The sequence below is a fragment of the Erpetoichthys calabaricus genome, chromosome 3, assembly GCF_900747795.2.
Source record: "Erpetoichthys calabaricus chromosome 3, fErpCal1.3, whole genome shotgun sequence".
Classification (NCBI taxonomy): Eukaryota; Metazoa; Chordata; class Cladistia; order Polypteriformes; family Polypteridae; genus Erpetoichthys; species Erpetoichthys calabaricus.
This window is the reverse complement of record NC_041396.2, coordinates 283,664,146-283,684,051: the sequence shown is the minus strand read 5'-3', so window position 1 is coordinate 283,684,051 and position 19,906 is coordinate 283,664,146. Positions and strand designations below refer to the sequence as shown.

The following is a 19,906-nucleotide window of genomic DNA, read 5'->3' as shown; positions in this document are numbered from 1 at the left end:
CAGGTCCAGCTCAGCACCAGTCACACAAGGAGTTCCTCAGGATTGTCCTCAGCCCTCTGCTATTCTTCTTATTAATTCATTTCATTTTTGAAACATTGATTTTCAGAAATGCAGACTCTAATTGCATTTTGATTTCTTTGTGCTTATTACATAGCCCTTGCCTGATTGGATCCTAATCTTACAACATCTTGTTCTCTGATTGGTTCCCCTTTATGGAAGATAAACAAATTAAAACATAGCAGACATAAAAGAGTTGATTTCCATGCTGCTTGTTGTGTTGCTTGCGACTGTTAAATGCATGAGGAAGAGTAAAGATATATGAAGCACACTGAGAGAGTTGGCTTCAAAAATGGCGAGTTCTTCCACTGTAAAATGCATGTTTTTCTTTTATATTGAATTCCAGCAGAAAACTAGCTAGCGTCCATCCATTAGCCCATTTGGGGAAAAAAAAACCCTCATAATGAAACAGAACATACAAATTGTAGTTAGGTTTTATGGCTGGATACAGGAATGACAGGTTGCAAAACGGGGGAATAGTTGGTACACCAACTGGGTAGTCTGTTTATATAATGGAAGGTCCAACAAAAATATGCCCCTTGGGTTCAATAAGCAGCCCGCTTGGGCAAAATAAACAACAAAAGTTATTTAGCTCTTCACTGTGAAAATCGGGGTCAGTCACTAGCTCTGTGAGGCGGTTTACTCTGTTTACAAATGACGCCTCCACCCGTGCAGCTGGGCTTTTTATATCGTCCTCACCAGTGGTTTCTTTCTGCTGCGCGGTGAGAAGGAGAAGAAAATGTTAGCGACATCGCTCTGTCTCGCCCCAGCAAGTTATAACATACCTCGATTGAGCCCATGAGGAGATTCTCTGACATGCATGCTTGACAATTCCCAGCATGAAATGTAATATAATTTATTATGATAACAAAAATAATTTTTATAGCTGTATCATTATTATAATAATGTGCAGCGGATTTCAGAAAGTATTTGGACTCCCATCACTTCCTGCACACTTTTGTGCTGCAGATTTAACTTTAAATGGATAAGTTTTACATTTTTCCCAATCATTTTTCACTCAACAACTTATAATGACAAAGTGAGGACATGTTTTCAGAAATATTTGCAAATTTACCTTGCCCAAAAACATAACAGCAAACATAATTTAACCTATCACCCATTAATATGTGCCATATTTGTACATTGACACGAATAGCGTCAAAGCCAGCATGCTGATGTACAGTAACATTATTTTGCAGTTGACTTGTACTTCATACCACAGGTTTCATCTCAGGCAGATTCAGCTCCTTAATGCAGTCAGTACAACTAGAGTTAGAACAGTGCATTGTTTCACCAAAATGGCACTTAGCCAGTTGACAACACCTCTTGAAAAGATGCATGTGGTGGGTAAGACGGAGAAATTACATATACCACATAGGGGTATGACTCCTAATTTTGCATCATTGCACTGCATGGTAAGGAAATGCATGTGAGCATGGAGAAGAGCATGTCTTGTTTCTTCTCACCGCACTCTGAGTGGCTGAGAGAGCATTAAGCAAGCACACCTCTTCCATTTACTCTCATTCATGTGCAGTGCTGAGAATGAGAGAATGAAAGGGTGGCGGGGCAGTTCTTGTGCAACTACATGCCAGGCTAATTGAAACATAACAGAGGTACATTGTATTTTTGTTACACTGGCGTGGATTAGATGGTATAAGAAGAGTATAAGAGTATGAGAGATATAATGTTACAGTGAGAAACGGACTAACAGTAAAAGAACCCGGGTTCTCTTGCACAATATGAGAAAAAAACATGTCACTGTTCAGCACACCGATTTAAATGCTTCTGCAGTTTTACACTGAGGTGTTTAGTGAAAGAAATGTAATATACAATTTTTACTGGTGGTGCATCCAAAGAAATCCCCTAATGGAGTGAGCTAATGACATACCAAAGATGCTGTGGGATTTGAACAGTTTTTTAAACTGGGAAGTGATCCATCTGTTTCTTTGCTTTTGCTTGTACTTCACCCCCTCTTTGAATTTAACTTATTTCAGCAGGACTGAGATAATATCCTCGGACTCTTAGTTGTGGTTTTGTATTCTGCTCTTCTTGTGTTTTTGTATAGTGCACATGTGTGCATTTTGAATTGTATGCTACTTATTGTTTTAAGACAAATTAACATTTTATACTCTCCAAGGTGTGGCATCCTGTTATTTATTATTGGACAATGGGAAGCTGAGCAGAGAGCCATGGGGCCCTGTAGTCAGTAGGCTCTGTGGTGGTGGACCTGATCTAGACCTTTCTTAATATAACTTTCCAGATCAGTACAGTTTAATTTAGGATACAACTCTGCCACACCATTAAATTTTCTGTAAACCCATTATCACATTTTCAAATTTTCACACAGCATCTTTTATAATTTTCAGTCTTAGCTCTTATTTGTCTTTCTTGCTCTTCTTTATTTCTCAACAGGCTCATCAACGCATCATGCAAGATATTAAATCTTTAAAATCAAGCTCCTCCAAGCAGATGTTCAAGAACTTGCGTGCCATTTCTGCAGCTGTGGTTGAAAATGGTGGCACTGTGTCTCCACATCCCTTGGGCTTCTAAGGCAACAAGCTAACTGAAGAAAAGACACGAGTGAAACAACATGTATGTGTACATCAAAATATGTTAGCCAAGGCTTTGTGCTTTTTTTTTTCTTTTTTTCTAATTTATTGCAGCTATATAACACATTTCCCATAAGTTTATTAAAAATAATTTTTTTCTTATAATACACACTCCTGGTCAAAAGTTTTAGAACACAGTTTTTTTCAGTTTTTAAGGAAATGCACACAATTTAATGTGTTTTAATATTTAATGAAATCAAGGCATAGAACAAATAAATAATGGCAAATAAAAAATAAGTCAAGAAATACTTAAATGTACAAAATTTTATTCAAAGTAGCCATCTTTTGCTGATATAACAGCCAAACTGTGGTAACCCTTTTGATCCAGAATGCCAGTCACTCTGTGCAAGTCACCAGCTCTATCTCCAGCAAAAGAACCCCAGACCGTCCCACTTTCCTCCTCCATGTTTGACAGTTGGTGTCACACACTGAGGAACCATGCTTTTACCAACAAGACAACATAAAAACATACCGCATGGTGAACTGAAGATTTCAGTTTCTAATGGTCATAATGCTCTGTCTCATTTCATTTGTTAATTGCCATTTTTTTGCCATTATCACTGGAATGTACAACTTTCTAAGATGTATAGTGTGTAGCAACACAGTCTGTTCCAACTCTGCTTTTAGACCGACCGGGTTTTAAGTAATCAACAGATGCCAGGACACTTGTACAAACTGTTTGCTTCATCTTAATAGGCTTAATTTACTTTACATGCTGCAGAACTTCTGTAGGTTGTAACCTATTAGTTGTTCTCTGAAGAAGACCATCCATTTTCCAACCCGCTGAATCCGAACACAGGGTCACGGGGGGTCTGCTGGAGCCAATCCCAGCCAACACAGGGCACAAGGCAGGAACCAATCCTGGGCAGGGTGCCAACCCACCGCAGTGAAGAAGACCCATTTGTAATAATCTGAAATTTCCTTTTTATTTCAGGTATTGCTAACCTAGTCATTAAATTTAATCCTGTAGCAGTTTACTGTTTACCTTTACACCATTTTAGGTCATTCATTACATTTCAACTGATTACATTTGAGGAAAAACTTAGGGGTTCTAAAACTTTTGACCTGAAATATACAAGCTAGCAGCAAATTGAGTCTTGAGTAAGAAATGCTGTAAATAGGTAGAGTGTAGCCAGATCAGTCTAATCAGAATCTGTTTCATGTCTTTAACTGTGAAATGTTTCTCATTTAAGCCACTTCACTTAAAAATTAAATTCAAAATATGTAAAGTTTACATTTAAACTTGCTTCACATTTCTATTCCTTTGTTGTAGCCAATCAGCATGTTCAACATCCAACCACTCATTGATCAATTTTCTTAACTTGCTGATCCAGAGCCAGAGTCATGGGGCAGCTTTATGCTATCTTGGCATTCATTGGTTACAAAGCAAGAGCACCACCTGGAAAGGATGCCAGCCCATCACAGGGTGAACATACACACACACATAGAGATGACAATTTAGCAATGCAAATCCTCCCAACCTGCAAGGCTTTGGAAGAAGATGAAGCACCAGGAGCAAACCCCACACAAACACAAAGAACATGCAAACTCCAGGCAGGGAGCACCCATGATGCGAGTCCTGATCTCCTTATTGTGAGATAGCTGTGCCACATGCCTTCAACAGTAAACCCCTAATGCCCATTGATGGCCAGCGATGCTTCTCCTGGTGTCTTGTCGATCAAATGTAAATATGGAGAATGCAAAGATTGGTATATAAAAAGTGAAACTTATGTACTGTATGTGTGTGTGAGAGTGAAAAGAAAAAGCACACATGCAAGTGCACTCCTGTACCCTCAAGCTTAATAGTTGCAGACTGCTAAATATTTGCTATTAATTTTTCTCCCTATAAATTATAATTAGAAATACCATACCACACAAATTTCAAACCCATATAATTCTTTTCTGGCTACTGAGAGATGAAATTCATGCGGACATAATCAAGTGCAGGACAGGAGCCAACCGTGAAGGGGACACCAATTGATCGTGGCCACACATGCATACTCATAATGGGCTGTTTACCAAGGATTGTGGGATATTTTAGAAAACAAATATATGTAGCTCTGTAGAGAAAAGTTAATTTGGAATTTAAAGAGTTCTTCCATACACACATACATACACACACACCTGTTCATGGCCAGCCCACATAAAGTATTTTAGGGTGAGTATTTTGAGAAGTGATAAAGCACAAAAGCATTTCACCTAGTAATGGTGAACCACAAAAAAGTAAATACAGAGAAAAACAAATCGGCAGCTTGTTAAATCTGGCTGCAATTATTTTAATCTTTTGCATTTCAAAAGCACTGCTACCTCATACCACCAGAATCCTGGCTTTCCGTCTTGGACCCTTTGCCCATTGTGTGCAGTTTCTCTGTACTCCGTGTTTTTACGCCTAATCCCAAACCCCCCTACGCCCCCAGTACTCTGGTGTCCCCTTAACATTACAAAGATGCAAATGTCGGATTAATTGGCACCTCATGCCTTGCGATTAACTGCCTTTCTTTCCAGGGTTCTTTCCAGCCCTTGACCCGGTACTGTTAAGTTAGGTTTGGTTTGGATAAGCAAGTACAAGGATGGATGAACTGAAATGGTTATTTCTTATTATGCAATTTATGCATTACAGAGCCACAAATATTCAATTTCAGTAACAAGAAACAGTGCAAGTTCAATTTTATAGCACACACATTGAAGTGCATATTTTATTGTAAAACTTGAACATAAATATTTTTATTTTTTTACAGCCAAAATTGTCTCATTTCCTGTCACATGCCTCTGACTTTGCCTTCTAAGATCCCGATTTTTGCATTTTTGGAACATAACATCTTCCAGGAATTGAAGATCTGCTCAGAGTTACAGGAACTAGAAAGAGAAATGGAAAAAAAGGGACATTTATATAACTTAACAGGTTTGAATTCCATCCAGGGCACTTGACTTTTGACCCCCTGGGGGGGGAGTAGGGGGGGGGGGGTGGCATTTGTGGTTTTGTCAGCAGTTTGTTGTGTTTAATTTTCTGGAAATTCTAAAATGTGGTAGCAGTGGGGCAGGTTAATAGGTTCACTTAAATGTAGGAAATGCCGTTTCAATGCAATTTTTATAATGAAATAATTTTTGTTTTCTCTAATATTGCCTGAATCTGTTTATAAAATTAAAATTAATTTCACTAATTTACTTGGTGTTTGTTTATTTTCTAACTGAAGAAAATTGTGTGATTGTTTATTTTTTTTTCATATGGTTCTGTAAGAAAAATTGCAAATATGCCTGGTAGGATGGGTTAGAGTCAGGCTTCCCACAAGCCTGTATTCAAGTATGATAGTTTGGGGAAAATAATGAATAGGAATGGGAGGAAAGGACAAGGTACGATGTCAAGACAGACAGATACTTTATTAATCCCCAAGGGGAAATTCACATACTCCAGCAGCAGCATACTGATAAATAAAATATAAATTAAAGAGCAATAAAAAAAGCAGTGAGAGTGCGAGGCTGGTATAACAGACAATAACTTTGTATAATGTTAAATGTTAACGTTTACCCCCCTGGGAGGAATTGAAGAGTCGCATAGTGTGGGGGAGGAACGATCTCCTCAGTCTGTCAGTGGAGCAGGACAGTGACAGCAGTCTGTCGCTGAAGCTGCTCCTCTGTCTGGAGATGATCCTGTTTAGTGGATGCAGTGGATTCTCCATGATTGACAGGAGCCTGCTCAGTGCCTGTCGCTCTGCCACAGATGTCAAACTGTCCAGCTCTGTGCCTACAATAGAGCCTGCCTTCCACACCAGTTTGTCCAGGCGTGAGGTGTCCCTCTTCTTAATGCTGCCTCCCCAGCACACCACTGCATAGAAGAGGGTGCTCGCTACAACCGTCTGATAGAACATCTGCAGCATCTTATTACAGATGTTGAAGGACACCAGCCTTCTAAGGAAGTATAGTGGGCTCTGTCCTCTTTTGCATTGAGCATCAGTATTGGCAGTCCAGTCCAATTTATCATCCAGCTGCACTCCCAGGTATTTATAGGTCTGCACCCTCTGCACACAGTCACCTCTGATGATCACGGGGTCCGTGAGGGGCCTGGGCCTCCTTAAATCCACCAGCTCCTTGGTTTTGCTAGTTTTCAGGTGTAGGTGGTTTGAGTCGCACCATTTAACAAAGTCCTTGATTAGGTTCCTATACTCCTCCTCCTGCCCACTCCTGATGCAGCCCACGATAGCAGTGTCGTCAGTGAACTTTTGCACGTGACAGGACTCCAAGTTGTATTGGAAGTCCGATGTATATAGGCTGAACAGGACCGGAGAAAGCACAGTCCCCTGCGGCGCTCCTGTACTGCTGACCACAATGTCAGACCTGCAGTTCCCTAGACGCACATACTGAGGTCTGTCTGTAAGATAGTCCACAATCCATGCCACTAGGTGTGAATCTACTCCCATCTCTGTCAGCTTGTCCCTAAGGAACAGAGGTTGGATGGTGTTGAATGCACTAGAGAAGTCCAGAAACATAATTCTTACTGCACCACTGCCTCTGTCCAAGTGGGAGAGGGATCGGTGTAGCATATAGATGATGGCATCCTCTGCTCCCACCTTGTCCTGGTATGCGAACTGCAGAAGGTTGAGGGCGTGGTGGACCTGTGGCCTCAGGTGGTGAAGCAGCAGCCGCTCCATGGTCTTCATCACATGTGAGGTCAGTACGACAGGCCTGAAGTCATTCAGCTCACCAGGACGTGATACCTTTGGGACTGGGGTGATGCAAGATGTTTTCCAAAGCCTCAGGACTATCCCCGTTCCAGGCTCAGGTTGAAGATGCGCTGTAGAGGACTCCCCAGCTCCAGCGCACAGGCCTTCAACAGTCGTGGCGATACTCCATCTGGACCTGCTGCTTTGCTGCCACGAAGTCTCCTCAGCTCTCTGCTTACTTGGGCTGCTGTGATTGTAATTATCTATCTATTTTTGTTTGTGTCAACTGGCTATTTCACAATTGTAAAACCACTACTATGGAACAGTCTGCTGGACTTTGTTATAAACAATAACACCTTTTGCTTCTATTCCACTCCACTGCTGTTTACTTATAGCAATTGTTTCTTCCCTGTTGACACTTTTTCAAACACTGTCATGTCTGTCCCATCCAACCAGACATGGACACGGTGTGGAAAACTCTTCTAAATCCATTTTGAGATTAGCCAGCAGAGTCCAACCCTAGCAAAATCAACACTCAAACTCCATGTGGCCTGTAAAATGTCACATTTCTGCCACATTGATACTGTCATGCTCCCATTAAATTGTCTGCATGGTCAAGCAGGCATTACGGACAGCTGGCTGAAATTAGGGACTTTGAAATACAAATCCAATTTTGGATTTGAATATTCGTATCCAACTGTCCTTTTCCTAAAACCACCTTTCGAGAGCAGAGTTACATGGAATTTGGAGCCTATCACAGCAAGCAGAAGACACAATGCAGAAATGATCCTCTGGACAGGATGCAACTGGATCCTGGACTTCCTGACAGTGAGACCCCAGATAGTCTGCATCAGAAACACCATCTCCAGTACCATCACACTGAGAACTGGTGCCCCCCAAAGGTTGTGTACTTCGCTCACTTCTGTTCACGCTGTTGACTCACAATTGTATAGCTGTGTGCAACTCTAATACCATCATTAAGTTTGCAGATGATAATGGTGGTGGGTCTTGGCAGCAATGGGGATGACTTAGCTTACAGAATGGAGATCCAGTGATTAGCAGACTGGTGCAAGTTCAATCTATTTCTTAATATGGAGGAGATGGTATGATTGTTGGCTTCAGGAAGGCTCATGCTGTCCACACCCCACTGCTCATCTATAGCTCTGCAGTGGACTTGATCACAAGCAGCAGATTTCTTGGTGTTTACCTGGCAGTTGATCGTACTTGGTCAATTAACACCATCTCCATTGGCAAGAAGATGCAGCAGCATCATCTCCACTTCCTTTTGGCAACTGAGGAAGACAAGCCCACCTCCCCACATTCTACTGGGGCACTATTGAGAGCATTTTGACCAGCTGCATTACCATTTGGTTTCGGAACTGCAGTGTCTCGGACTGTAAGGTCCAACACATGTTTCTTCTGCTGTATGAAATATCCATTAGAACTTCACTACCCTTCATTAAAGTCATCTTATTAAGTGTTGCATCCATAAAGCCTATTTTATTGTGGAGGACCATTCCCACAGACTCTTTGTCCGACTACCATCTAGCAAACGGTACTGTAGCATCCAAACCAGTTATGCAAAGTTCTGCTACAGCTTAAACCCAGTGGCTGTCTGGACTGTGAAGTCTGTGCTGCCCTGCCACTCTCAGTAGCTTATTTATATGCAGTATATTTGTTACACTTGTTACTACTGTTTGTTTTTTTTTTATTGTTATTATTTATTTTTTACTATCTTTCAAAGCATTATTATCTATTCAGTTACCTATTATTTATTTGTTTATAGTGTAGTATATTTCTTTACCTGTCTTGCACGTGGCCTGTGTTTATGTATATTTTGCACTGCGGTCCTGGAGAACATCATTTCATGCCACTGTATGCTGCAATGTGGTGTATGGATGGTATGACAATAAAGCCACTTGATGTAACCTGATCTTACCTGCCCTCTTCTGTACCCACCTGCTGGTTTATGTGTAATTCTGCTGTATGTTACATGTGTTTTGCCATCTGCAATTATTCTTTTTCCCCACTACTGTTTAGTACAATCTAAATGTCCATACAGTTCTGTTTTGCACTATGTACATAAGAACATTCTTCTACTCTTATTATTTATTCATACATCATTATTGCCTTACTGCCTGTATATACTTCCTTCCTACCCATCCTCTCTGCAGCTGTGACAAATGACTTTCAATTTGCTTGCTCAGTGTACATAGCAATAAACAGCTAATCTAATCTAACCTAACCTAAGATAACCCCAAAAACAAACCCCCAGTTTCCTTAACACAAGGCAGTAGCACTATCACTGCACCACCAAGCTGCCAAAATGTTAGTATATTTCACTTAAACACATTGTAAAATAAATGTAAAATTAGAAGTGGACTGATGGGTATAGGTGGTCCACTATAACTTTGACATTGGGAGAGTGGTACTCATGGTGCTAAAGTATTGGGAGTCAGAATATGTGGATAGCCGTGGTATTTTGGCATTAAGGGCCAGTGGTGCACAGCTCTACCAGATGTAGTGTGAAATAAGTAATAAGCATTGCTCAATAATTTTAACTTATTACTAAAATGTTTATAACAACAAGGTTGTCTTAAGCAATTTTCTTTCCAGTTATATATTATCTGCTAGATGTAATTACTTATCTTGGAAAAGATACATTTTTTTTTGATTTATGTGAAATTGTCTTTGTGAATGGGTGCGAGCCGGCTTCCATCTGAAGAACTGCAACAATTGGCCCTGCAGTGTTCTCTGTGCTCTTGGCTGTGGTTGTGCCTGTGCAGCCCATTTCCAGTTTACCAATAGGTCTTGGAGGTGTCCTGATTTAGGATGAAAATTGAAGCCCTTTCCTTTAAGAGAAGCCATGTTGTGTACCATTGTCAGGGTCACGTCCAGAGATTCTAGGGGCGTGGTATCTGGGGTCATGACCTTGAGTCCATCAGCAACTGCCATTAAAGCTCAACCTTCGCTATGAGCCTTATCCGATCTGCGGATAAAAACCCTTATTTTCATTTTTGACTTATTGTGTCTTTACTCTTTTCATGTTGCCTGCCTGATATTTGATTTTGATTCTTGCCTGTCGTCTGGGTTTCGGTCTCTTTGTTTTCTTTTTTTTTTTCTTTTTTCTTTTGTTTGCCATTTGATCCTTCTCTCGGTTTTCTCAAGAAACTAGTTATCTGTTTTCTGGCCGAGTCCGGACAGAATGTTATTATTTGTACTAAAATGAGGACTGCCTGAGTTTTTTTTTTCTTTTAATTACACATTTGCACCTCCAGTTTGAGTTTTTCTCCAGCAGAGGCCATGCAGCACACACCAGTGAAGAGGTAGGAAATGTCCGGTACCATTTACTCCATCTAAGGTAGCCATAATAATTTGGAAAAAAACAACAACAAAAGAAACGAGTTTACTATCACTAATGCATCATCCACAAGACATTATTCTGCAACTTAATTGAGAAGAATTGGGCTTAATTTGAAAAACCCACCAAGAAAGTGTAATAAGAATATAAGTTTAACGTCACTGTGCTCTGTACAAAAATTATTTTATAAATCCACTCACATGTACAAGCCAGGCCAAAGTTAGCACACAGTGGCTCTCAGCATTTAGAATTGCTGGGCCAAGCATAGGACAAGATAGACAAAGACAGCTGGAGGAATGTATAGTCAGCCTAAAGACAGGTGTATACTATTTTGTGTTCTGTGTTAAAAGTCAGCACAAAATCTTCTTTCCTTGTTTGGAAATGGATTATTTGCTGACATGGGGGCCTGCACATGGAGGAACCAGTATAAAAGGCTTGGACAGCAGCCAAATACTTTGAAGCCGATGGACGGATGGGTGATAACGTCATCCGTCCTGAAAATCCTTTCAGCGCAGTGACAAAAATGACAAACTATACTGCGTCTGTTATCCCATGTAAATCGTCATTAAAGAAAGCTAAGTTATTTTCTCTTATGTGATTTTTACCGCCGTATCACTGTGGGATGGATATCGCCTTTTTTACATTATATCTATATAGTTTCGGGTTACTTAAAACGCCGCAATTACAAAAGAACTTATTCCAACTAGGGAGCTAGCGACCCCCTAAAGGAACAGAAAGCCTCCATGTGCTGGTGCTGATGCTGATGCTCCTGTTACAAAGAAGCACAGAATCCCGGATATGAAATAGCTGGTATGTATGTAGAAAACAGATTTATTATAATTGTTGTTAGGCCTTGTGTTGACCAACAAGTAGTTGGCCATTATGCAATTTGAGTCAGGCAATATGTGTTGTCTGTGTTTTTTGTTCAAGTTATTGTCCTTTGTCCTTTCTCATGTCAAAGCCTTTTGATTCTAAACTTGAGGTGTTATTGTTTCAATTTAGGCAGCTCAAAGCCAACATGATGATGTCAGAGGGTATCCCAATGACGTGATGCCAGTTAAGACAGTCCAGGCACCGGCACCCTATTGTTTGGTGGATTTTTTTGTGACCTGAATCTTGCTTGATCTTGAATGTTTTGCCAGTCGTTAGCAAAATTGGAGGGTAGGTAAGGTAAGTTCATTTCTACGTTGGGTAAGTCTGCACACATTTTTGATTTGATTTGATACTCTTTATTAATCTGTGAGATGAAATTGTCTTTTCACATGACCATTGGGATCAGCCATTGTACAGCACCCCTGAAGCAACTTTCCGGTTCATTGCTTTGCTCAAGGGCCTAACGGAACAGGATCTCTTCTAGTGTAGCGGCTTTAAAATGGTTGCTGGTGATTTGAAAGAAGACAGACACACCAATATCCGGATTCTGCCATTTTATTCTGCAATAACGTCATCCAACTACAAGACAAGCAGTAAGAGGCACAGTCAGCACACGCAGAGACCCGGCACTCTCAGTTTCCTGTAGCAAGCCAAACAATATGCTAATGAGGCTGGATCTCCATTAAATTAAACTCTTTTAAAATCCATTTCTGCCGACCAAAAGTCACGACAGAACCTCAAGACACATCAATAACCACATGACGTGATGTTTCTATGCAGTTTCAGACAGAATGCACTATTTCAAAACTTCTCAGCTTAAACGAGAGACGGAGAGTATTGAGAAGCGCCTTACCTGTAAAAGCGTCATCCAGCTTTTGCCAGGAGTCTGCTGTACGCTACATGTGCGTCCTATGGGTGTTTCATTAATTAAAGCCACCACCCCCCGCTACAACGGGCAAACAGGAACTATGATAGAAAAGATACATTGATTGGATTCACATTAAACAAAATTCACAATATATAAAACAGAAGCATTTCAGTATTAATAAAAAACAGTTTTGAGAACGTTCACGAAAATAAAACATAAACTAACTCAGCCACACTAGCAGTAACAGGATTTGAACTGGCAACCTTCAAGATACCAACACAGATCCTTAGCATCAGAGCCATCACTCTGCCCTTACAGATCAATTCAGGTATGGCCCGTCACTCATGCCTTCTGAGCTTTTGAGGTTTGTAAGACCACCCTGAGACGAGAGGGGTGGTTAGGAGGCTGTTGCTAATGGTATTATCTCCTTCTTCTCCCACAGTACTGAGAAGACGCCCAGTGAGGGCAGCTAACCTGAATCCTTCCTGGTCTGCGTCCCTGAAAGGAGGTGGCTCATTTCAGTTATGTGGCAACCGCCAGACTGAGCCCTGCCATGCCAGACACACTCAACTGAGGTATTCTCACAGAGCCTGAACAGTCATTTTTGTTTTGTCATTCTGTGCCATTGTGTGCCTGTTTAGTGTCTTATTTGCAACAGTATTAAACGGGGAGACCCAACATTACTTTGGACTAGATCCTTACTCCTACTTCACCACAGGCTCCTCTGACATTTTCATGCCAGAAATGCCACTGGCAGATGGTGTGCTCTTTTGTCCTGTTCGGCTAGACATCCGGTGTTACACCTTCAGTTGCGTGCCATTACACTTTTTTAGGTGTTGCCCAGACAATGCTTCAATGAATGTGAATGTGTATCATTTCAATACGTCTGTGCTTTTAGACAGAAAAAAACAGCTTTGTGTCCCATTTGTAATACTGAAGGCTTTCCAGTCTTGAGTTGATTTCTTGAAAGGTGGCCAACAATTGGCACGTTTAAAAGAATCTTGGACTGTGGCCCCTGGGAGAGAAGGTAACAATAAATCTGAATATGGTAAGAATGTTCCTGGAGCCTTTAGTTGGAAAGAGATGTAAGGAACAAGATTTTGCACTTGACATTGTTGATTGAAGTTAAAATTGCCTGTTCAGTCTTAAACTGAAAATCGCTTAAATATTTTTCAAAGCGTAACATTTTGATTTCCCTTCTTGGAACCCGACGGCTCAGTCTGCAATTTGTTTTGCTATTAAAGACTTAAAATGGCTGTTATCTGATGTGTCTGCTGTGATATTGCTCAGGTCTGCTGATCTCTTAGATAAATAAATGACTCCGTTTTTTAGTCATTCAGACCTCCATCCGTTTTCAGTACTGGTTTTGTCCAGTTCACGGAATTTAAGCCTGTGCCAGCAGATTTGGGAGCGAGATGGGAACCAGCCTGGGTGTGTGCCAGTCTATTGTTAGACTGTAGATAGAAAGAAGCTTATTTGTCTCCAGGGGAAAATTTGGCTTTTTATAGAAGCTCATTACGTTAATAAATACATAAATAAGTTGATAAATAAATAACTAAATATACACACAAACTTCAGTCTGAACACTCGACTGTAAAGCAAGAAAACGAAAAATAAAGGCGTTATACAGGCGTATTGCTGTTAGTATGAAGGAGCCCCCGTCACGTTTCTTGACACACATTTCTGCTGAATAATTTGATGACTGCAAGTCTTCAGTGTGTCAGAAAGAGGCTGTGCAGCTTTGTTCACAATGGCACTCAGTTTTGTTTTAATTCTTTCTTTGTTACAAACTCCAGTGGGTCCAGAGTGTGTCCTATACCTGAGCCTGCCCATTTAATTAGCTTGTTGATTCGGTGGGCCTCTCCTGAAGTGATGTTACGAGCCCAGCACACCACACTCGCCATCCCAGAGTTACAGAAGATGTGAAGGATATCACTTCCCACATTAAAAGAACGCAGTCTCCTAAGGAAAAACGTCTGCTCTGCCCTTTCTTATATAGCTCCTTTGTGTTACTAGACCAGTCCAACCCATCATTGATGTGGACCCCCAAGTACCTGTATCAATGTACCACCGAAGCATCCACTCCTTGAGTAATGACTGGACATAGAGGCTCTTTAGTGTTTCAAAAATGAATAATCACTTCCTTGGTTTTGCAGATGTTAAGATGCACAAAGAAACAAACATCTCCGCCTGACTCATCTCCTCTGTCTCATCCCTCTTATCAGTACACCCCGTAAGTGCAGAGGCATCTGAGAATTTTTGCAAGTGATATCATCTGGTGTAATATTTTTAGCCTGAGGTGTACAAAGTGAAGAGAAAAGGAGACAGGCCTGTTCCTTGTCGTGCCCCAGGGTTTCTCACATCCACATCCAGAACACAGTCCTCGAGTCTCACAAACTGCTGTCTGCCTGACAGATAGTCCACCATCCAGAACACCACAGGCTCAGCCACCTGTATATTTTTGAATTTACCCCTTAATAGGGATGGCTGGATGGTACTGAAGGCACTGGAGAAATCAAACAACAGAATCCTCACAGTGCTGCCAGCTTTGTCCAGGTGAGAATGAGTGTTGTGGAGCAGACAGATCATCACATCCTCCACTCCAATGTACACCTGATAGGCAAATTGCAGTGGCTTCCAGGTGATCTACCACAAGAGGACTCTTATAGTCCAGGACCAGCCTCTCAAAGGTCTTCATGATGTGAGATGTAAGTACCACTGATCTGTAGTCCGTAGGTGAAGATGAACCTGACTGCTTTAGAACAGGAACAATACAGGATTTTTTCCACAACAGTGCCACTTTCTGAAGCCTTAAGGGCCCACTGAACAGTGGGCTATACCAGTTTAGTCAACATTTTTCAAGTGTAGGAATCAAGCGAGTGAAAAACTCCAGCTAGGCAAAGGAGAACAGTATAATAACCCAGCATAACATTCTCAGCCTTGTTTTGTCCAAATCATCTCCAGTATCCATCACAAGGCAGCAAACCGCCTTTAAAGGATGCCAGTCCAGTGTTTCTTAAACTGAATGGGTCGTATGATGTCTGAAGTTGGGTCATGCTGAGTTGTGAATTACAATAGTTCTGGATGAAAACAGGCCACTAATGGTTTGTGAAAGGGTTTGCCTTTTGCAAGGGGAAAGGCACAACAATCGGCAGCAATTCTCCAACAGGGGGAAAAAAACGACTTCAGTCAACGACAGTTCCACAAGGATTCTCCGGAGGAAACACCATGGTAATTGCAGATCACAAAATCACACAAAAGGCAAAAGTGGGTCGCAAGAATAAAAACAGTTTACTAACCACTGCGTTACGGGGTCAACTTAGGATCAATCGGGAATCACCAAGTAACCTTTTCAGGATGTAAGAAGAACACCCATACAGACACAGGGAGAACGTGCAGATATTACACAGACAATGACTGGACTGGGCTTCAAATCCAAATCCTCTGGACATTAGATCAGTGAGGCAGAAGCTCTGACCACTGTGTCACTGTGCATCCTTGTTATAATATTTAGTATATGCTAAATCTAAATATAATGTTGGCCATTTTCTGTTGACCAATATGAAAAATAAAATACAGTCATATGAAAACATTTGGGAACCCCTCTCAGCCTGCATAATAATTGACTCTACTTTCAACAAAAAAGATAACAGTGGTATGTCTTTCATTTCCTAGGAACATCTGAGTACTGGGGTGTTTTCCAAACAAAGATTTTTAGTGAAGCAGTATTTAGTTGTATGAAATTAAATCAAATGTGAAAAACTGGCTGTGCAAAAATGTGGGTCCCCTTGTAATTTTGCTGATTTGAATGCATGTAACTGCTCAATACTGATCACTGGCAACACCAAATTGGTTGGATTAGCTTGTTAGGCCTTGAACTTCATGGACAGGTGTGACCAATCATGAGATATAAAGGTATTTAAGGTGGTCAGTTGCAAGTTGTGCTTCCCTTTGACTCTCCTCTGAAGTGTGACAGCATGAGATCCTCAAAGCAACTCTCAAAAGATCTGAAAACAAAGATTGTTCAGTCTCCTGGTTTAGGGGAAGGCTACAAAAAGCCATCTCAGAGGTTTAAACTGTCAGTTTCAACTGTAAGGAATGGAATCAGGCAATGGAAGGCCACAGGCACAGTTGCTCTTAAACCCAGCAGGTCTGGCAGGCCAAGAAAAATACAGGAGCAGCATATGTGCAGGATTGTGAGAATGGTTACAGACAACCCACAGATCACCTCCAAAGACCTGCAAGAACATCTTGCTGCAGATGGTAAATCTGTATATTGTTCTACAATTCAGCACAATTTCCACAGAGAACATCTGTATGGCAGGGTGATGAGAAAGAAGCCCTTTCTGCACTGACGCCACAAACAGAGTCGCTTGCTGTATGCAAATGCTCATTTAGACAAGCCAGATTCATTTTGGAGCAAAGTGCTTTGGACTGATGAGACAAAAATTGAGTTATTCAGTCATAACAAAAAGTGCTTTGCATGGCGAAAAAAGAACACCGCATTCCAAGAAAAACACCTGCTACCTACTGTCAAATTTGGTGGAGGTTCCATCATGCTGTGGGGCTGTGTGGCTAGTTCAGGGACTGGGGCCCTTGTTAAAGTCGAGGGTCAGATGAATTCAACCAAATATCAACAAATTCTTCAGGATAATGTTCAAGTATCAGTCACAAAGTTGAAGTTTCGCAGGGGTTGGATATTCCAACAAGACAATGATCCAAAACACAGTTTGAAATCTACAAAGGCATTCATGCAGAGGGAGAAGTACAATGTTCTGGAATGGCCGTCACAGTCCCCTGACTTGAATATCATCGAAAATCTATGGGATGATTTGAAGCAGGCTGTCCATGCTCGGCAGCCATCAAATTTAACTGAACTGGAGAGATTTTGTATGGAAGAATGGTCAAAAATACCTCCATCCAGAATCCAGACACTCATCAAAGGCTATAGGAGGCATCTAGATGCTGTTATATTTGCAAAAGTAGGCTCAACTAAGTATTGATGTAATATCTCTGTTGGGGTGCCCAAATTTATGCACCTGTCTAATTTTGTTATGATGCATATTGCATATTTTCTGATAATACAATAAACTTAATGTCACTGCTGAAATACTACTGTCTCCATAAGGCATGTCATATATTAAAAGGAAGTTGCTACTTTGAAAGCTCAGCTAATGATACATAAAAAATCCAAAGAATTAAGAGGAGGTCCCAAACTTTTTCATATGACTGTAAATCCACTGTGATTCAATGTTGTGTAACATTAAACTGTGAATACTTTTATAAGCATTCTAGGTGGTGTGGCCTAAGAGCAATCACACAAAAGAAGGCACATTTGAGATGTGACCGAGGGTGTCCATTTTCTTTTGGCCCTGTAGGTCAGCATGTACGCACGCACAGTGCTGGAATTGTTAGTTAGCAAGTCCTGGTGCACTGGGAGAGCTTGTTGATCACTGGTGGGCAATGTACTAACTTGCAGGAACTGTCACTTTATGCTAAAAGATTGTATTTGGATTATGACAGAAGAATTCTCAAAATGCAGCCTAAATTATCAAAACTGTGCACTCCTGTGCATAGGATAAAAAAAAAAAGAGGAGCAAACCGCACCTCTGTACAATAAAGTCGGGATCCCTAAAGTGTTTCTCCTATGAGCATAAGATATCTTTCGTAACTTTTCTTTGCATGTGCTGATTTTGTACTGCGGTGTAATAATGAAATTCCAGATCCCCTCACTGCAGTTCTATAATGTCATCCAGTGAATAAAGTCTGCGTGCTTAAAAAAAGATAAAATATTGCAGTTTTACTTGTTAGGAGCATGATTTAGTGATGAAGCAGGTAATAGGAATGGAACAGTACCCTGCTTCAATTCACTGTTACATTTATGGACTTAGACCGATGTAACATTTCGTGACTTTTTGTCTTGGGGCATTTCAGATTTCCTGATCACAGTCGCTTATCTCGTTGCTGCACAATCTCAGATTACACAACTGAAAATGGCAACACGCATCACATTTACAGACCGAGTGCCAATCTTCCTGCACAGTCATGCTCGTCCCTTTATCTGACAATCAATAACATGCTGCCTGATAGAGTCGGCATTATTCAAAGGGTTAACAGTTGTGGCAAGTTGAGCCACAGTCTCTGACTTTTTTTCATTCTGATTTATTACCCAAAATATGAGACATTAGAAAGATGACCTTCTCTTCTGTTTGCGAAGTTCAAAACGCACATGTTCCTTATTCCTCGATATAGTCTATGTATTGAAATGCCCTGTGCGTATTCACTGGTTCTCAGCTCTCTTGAGAAGAACGACTTGACTGATTCCAAGGCTACAGGGGATGAGTTCTGAAGAAAAATTAAAAGAGCTGAGGCTTTTCAGTTTAAGCAAAAGGAGATAAAGGGGAGACCTGACTGAAGTGTTTAAAATTATGAAGAGAATTAGTGCAGTGGATCGAGACTGTGACTTTAAAATGAAAAAAGAACACAGTTGGAAACTTGTTATGGGTAAATTTTGATCAAACATTAGGAGGTTTTTCCTTACACAGGGATCCATAGCCACATGGAATGTTACCAAGTAGTGTAGTAGACATTGGCACTTTAGGAACCTTCAAAACTCCACTTGATGTTATTTTGGAAGAATTAAGTGAATAGGACTGACGAGGTTTGTTGGGCTGAATGGCCTGTTCTCATATTGATTGTTCTCATATTATAATACTCTGCCCACTCCTCCAACTAAAAAGAAAATCAAACAGGTTGGATTTTATCTTAACCTGTCCCAGACTAGTTAGACTCCGCCGTTAGGAGTGTCACATTAGGCGATGGTCTTCACGGGAGTACATGACTGACTGCATCCAATTATATAAATGAAAGCTACGTCTGAAAATCACTGGAAAGGTTGTCTAATGTGACGTGGGAAGATGTTTTTATTTATAGTGACATAATAATAATTGAGTAAACATCAGTCTTTTGGTGATTCTAAATTGGCCCTAGTGTGTGCTTGGTGTGTGGGTGTGTTTGTGTGTGTCCTGCGGTGGATTGGCACCCTGCCCAGGATTGGTTCCCTGCCTTGTGCCCTGTGTTGGCTGGGATTGGCTCCAGCAGACCCCCCTGTGTTCGGATTCAGCGGGTTGGAAAATGGATGGATGGACATCAGTCTTGGGAATTGTTTAGGAACAAGTGTTATGTCGGGCCTACACTGTCCAATTCTGGCACAACTTTAAGCCGATTTACAGCAGCCGACTGATTTTCTGAGTCATCTCAAATTTCTACTTCATTGACCATTGTTTCACATGCAGTATGAGATGGATAGCAATGCCCAATTGCATCCTACAGTTGAGTTGTTGAATAAAGAAGAAGAATTTCTGTCATGTCAGAAATTTCAGTCAGCTGCCTTGTATTGTGAGTACTCTCACGACCCAATTTTCTGATGTCGCTGTAAAATTTCATTGTGCTTCAATCACAGTATCTTGTACATTTGGTA

At 40.9% G+C, this 19,906-nt stretch overlaps 1 protein-coding gene across 3 annotated transcripts in view; it reads left to right on the top strand.

The window, feature by feature from the left end:
• Nucleotides 1-19,906, top strand: part of acadvl (acyl-CoA dehydrogenase very long chain) — a 966,944-nt gene that overhangs the window by 163,397 nt on the left and 783,641 nt on the right. For 2 of the 3 annotated variants that reach the window (XM_028798459.2, XM_028798458.2), the window contains exons 20-21: nt 2,470-2,649; nt 5,405-5,827. In XM_028798459.2, the coding sequence (XP_028654292.1) occupies nt 2,470-2,607 (138 nt within the window). In that variant the 3' untranslated portion in view covers nt 2,608-2,649; nt 5,405-5,827. Of the gene's footprint in view, nt 1-2,469; nt 2,650-5,404; nt 5,828-19,906 lie in introns of those variants that run through there. The other variant, XM_051924341.1, reaches the window with a different exon arrangement.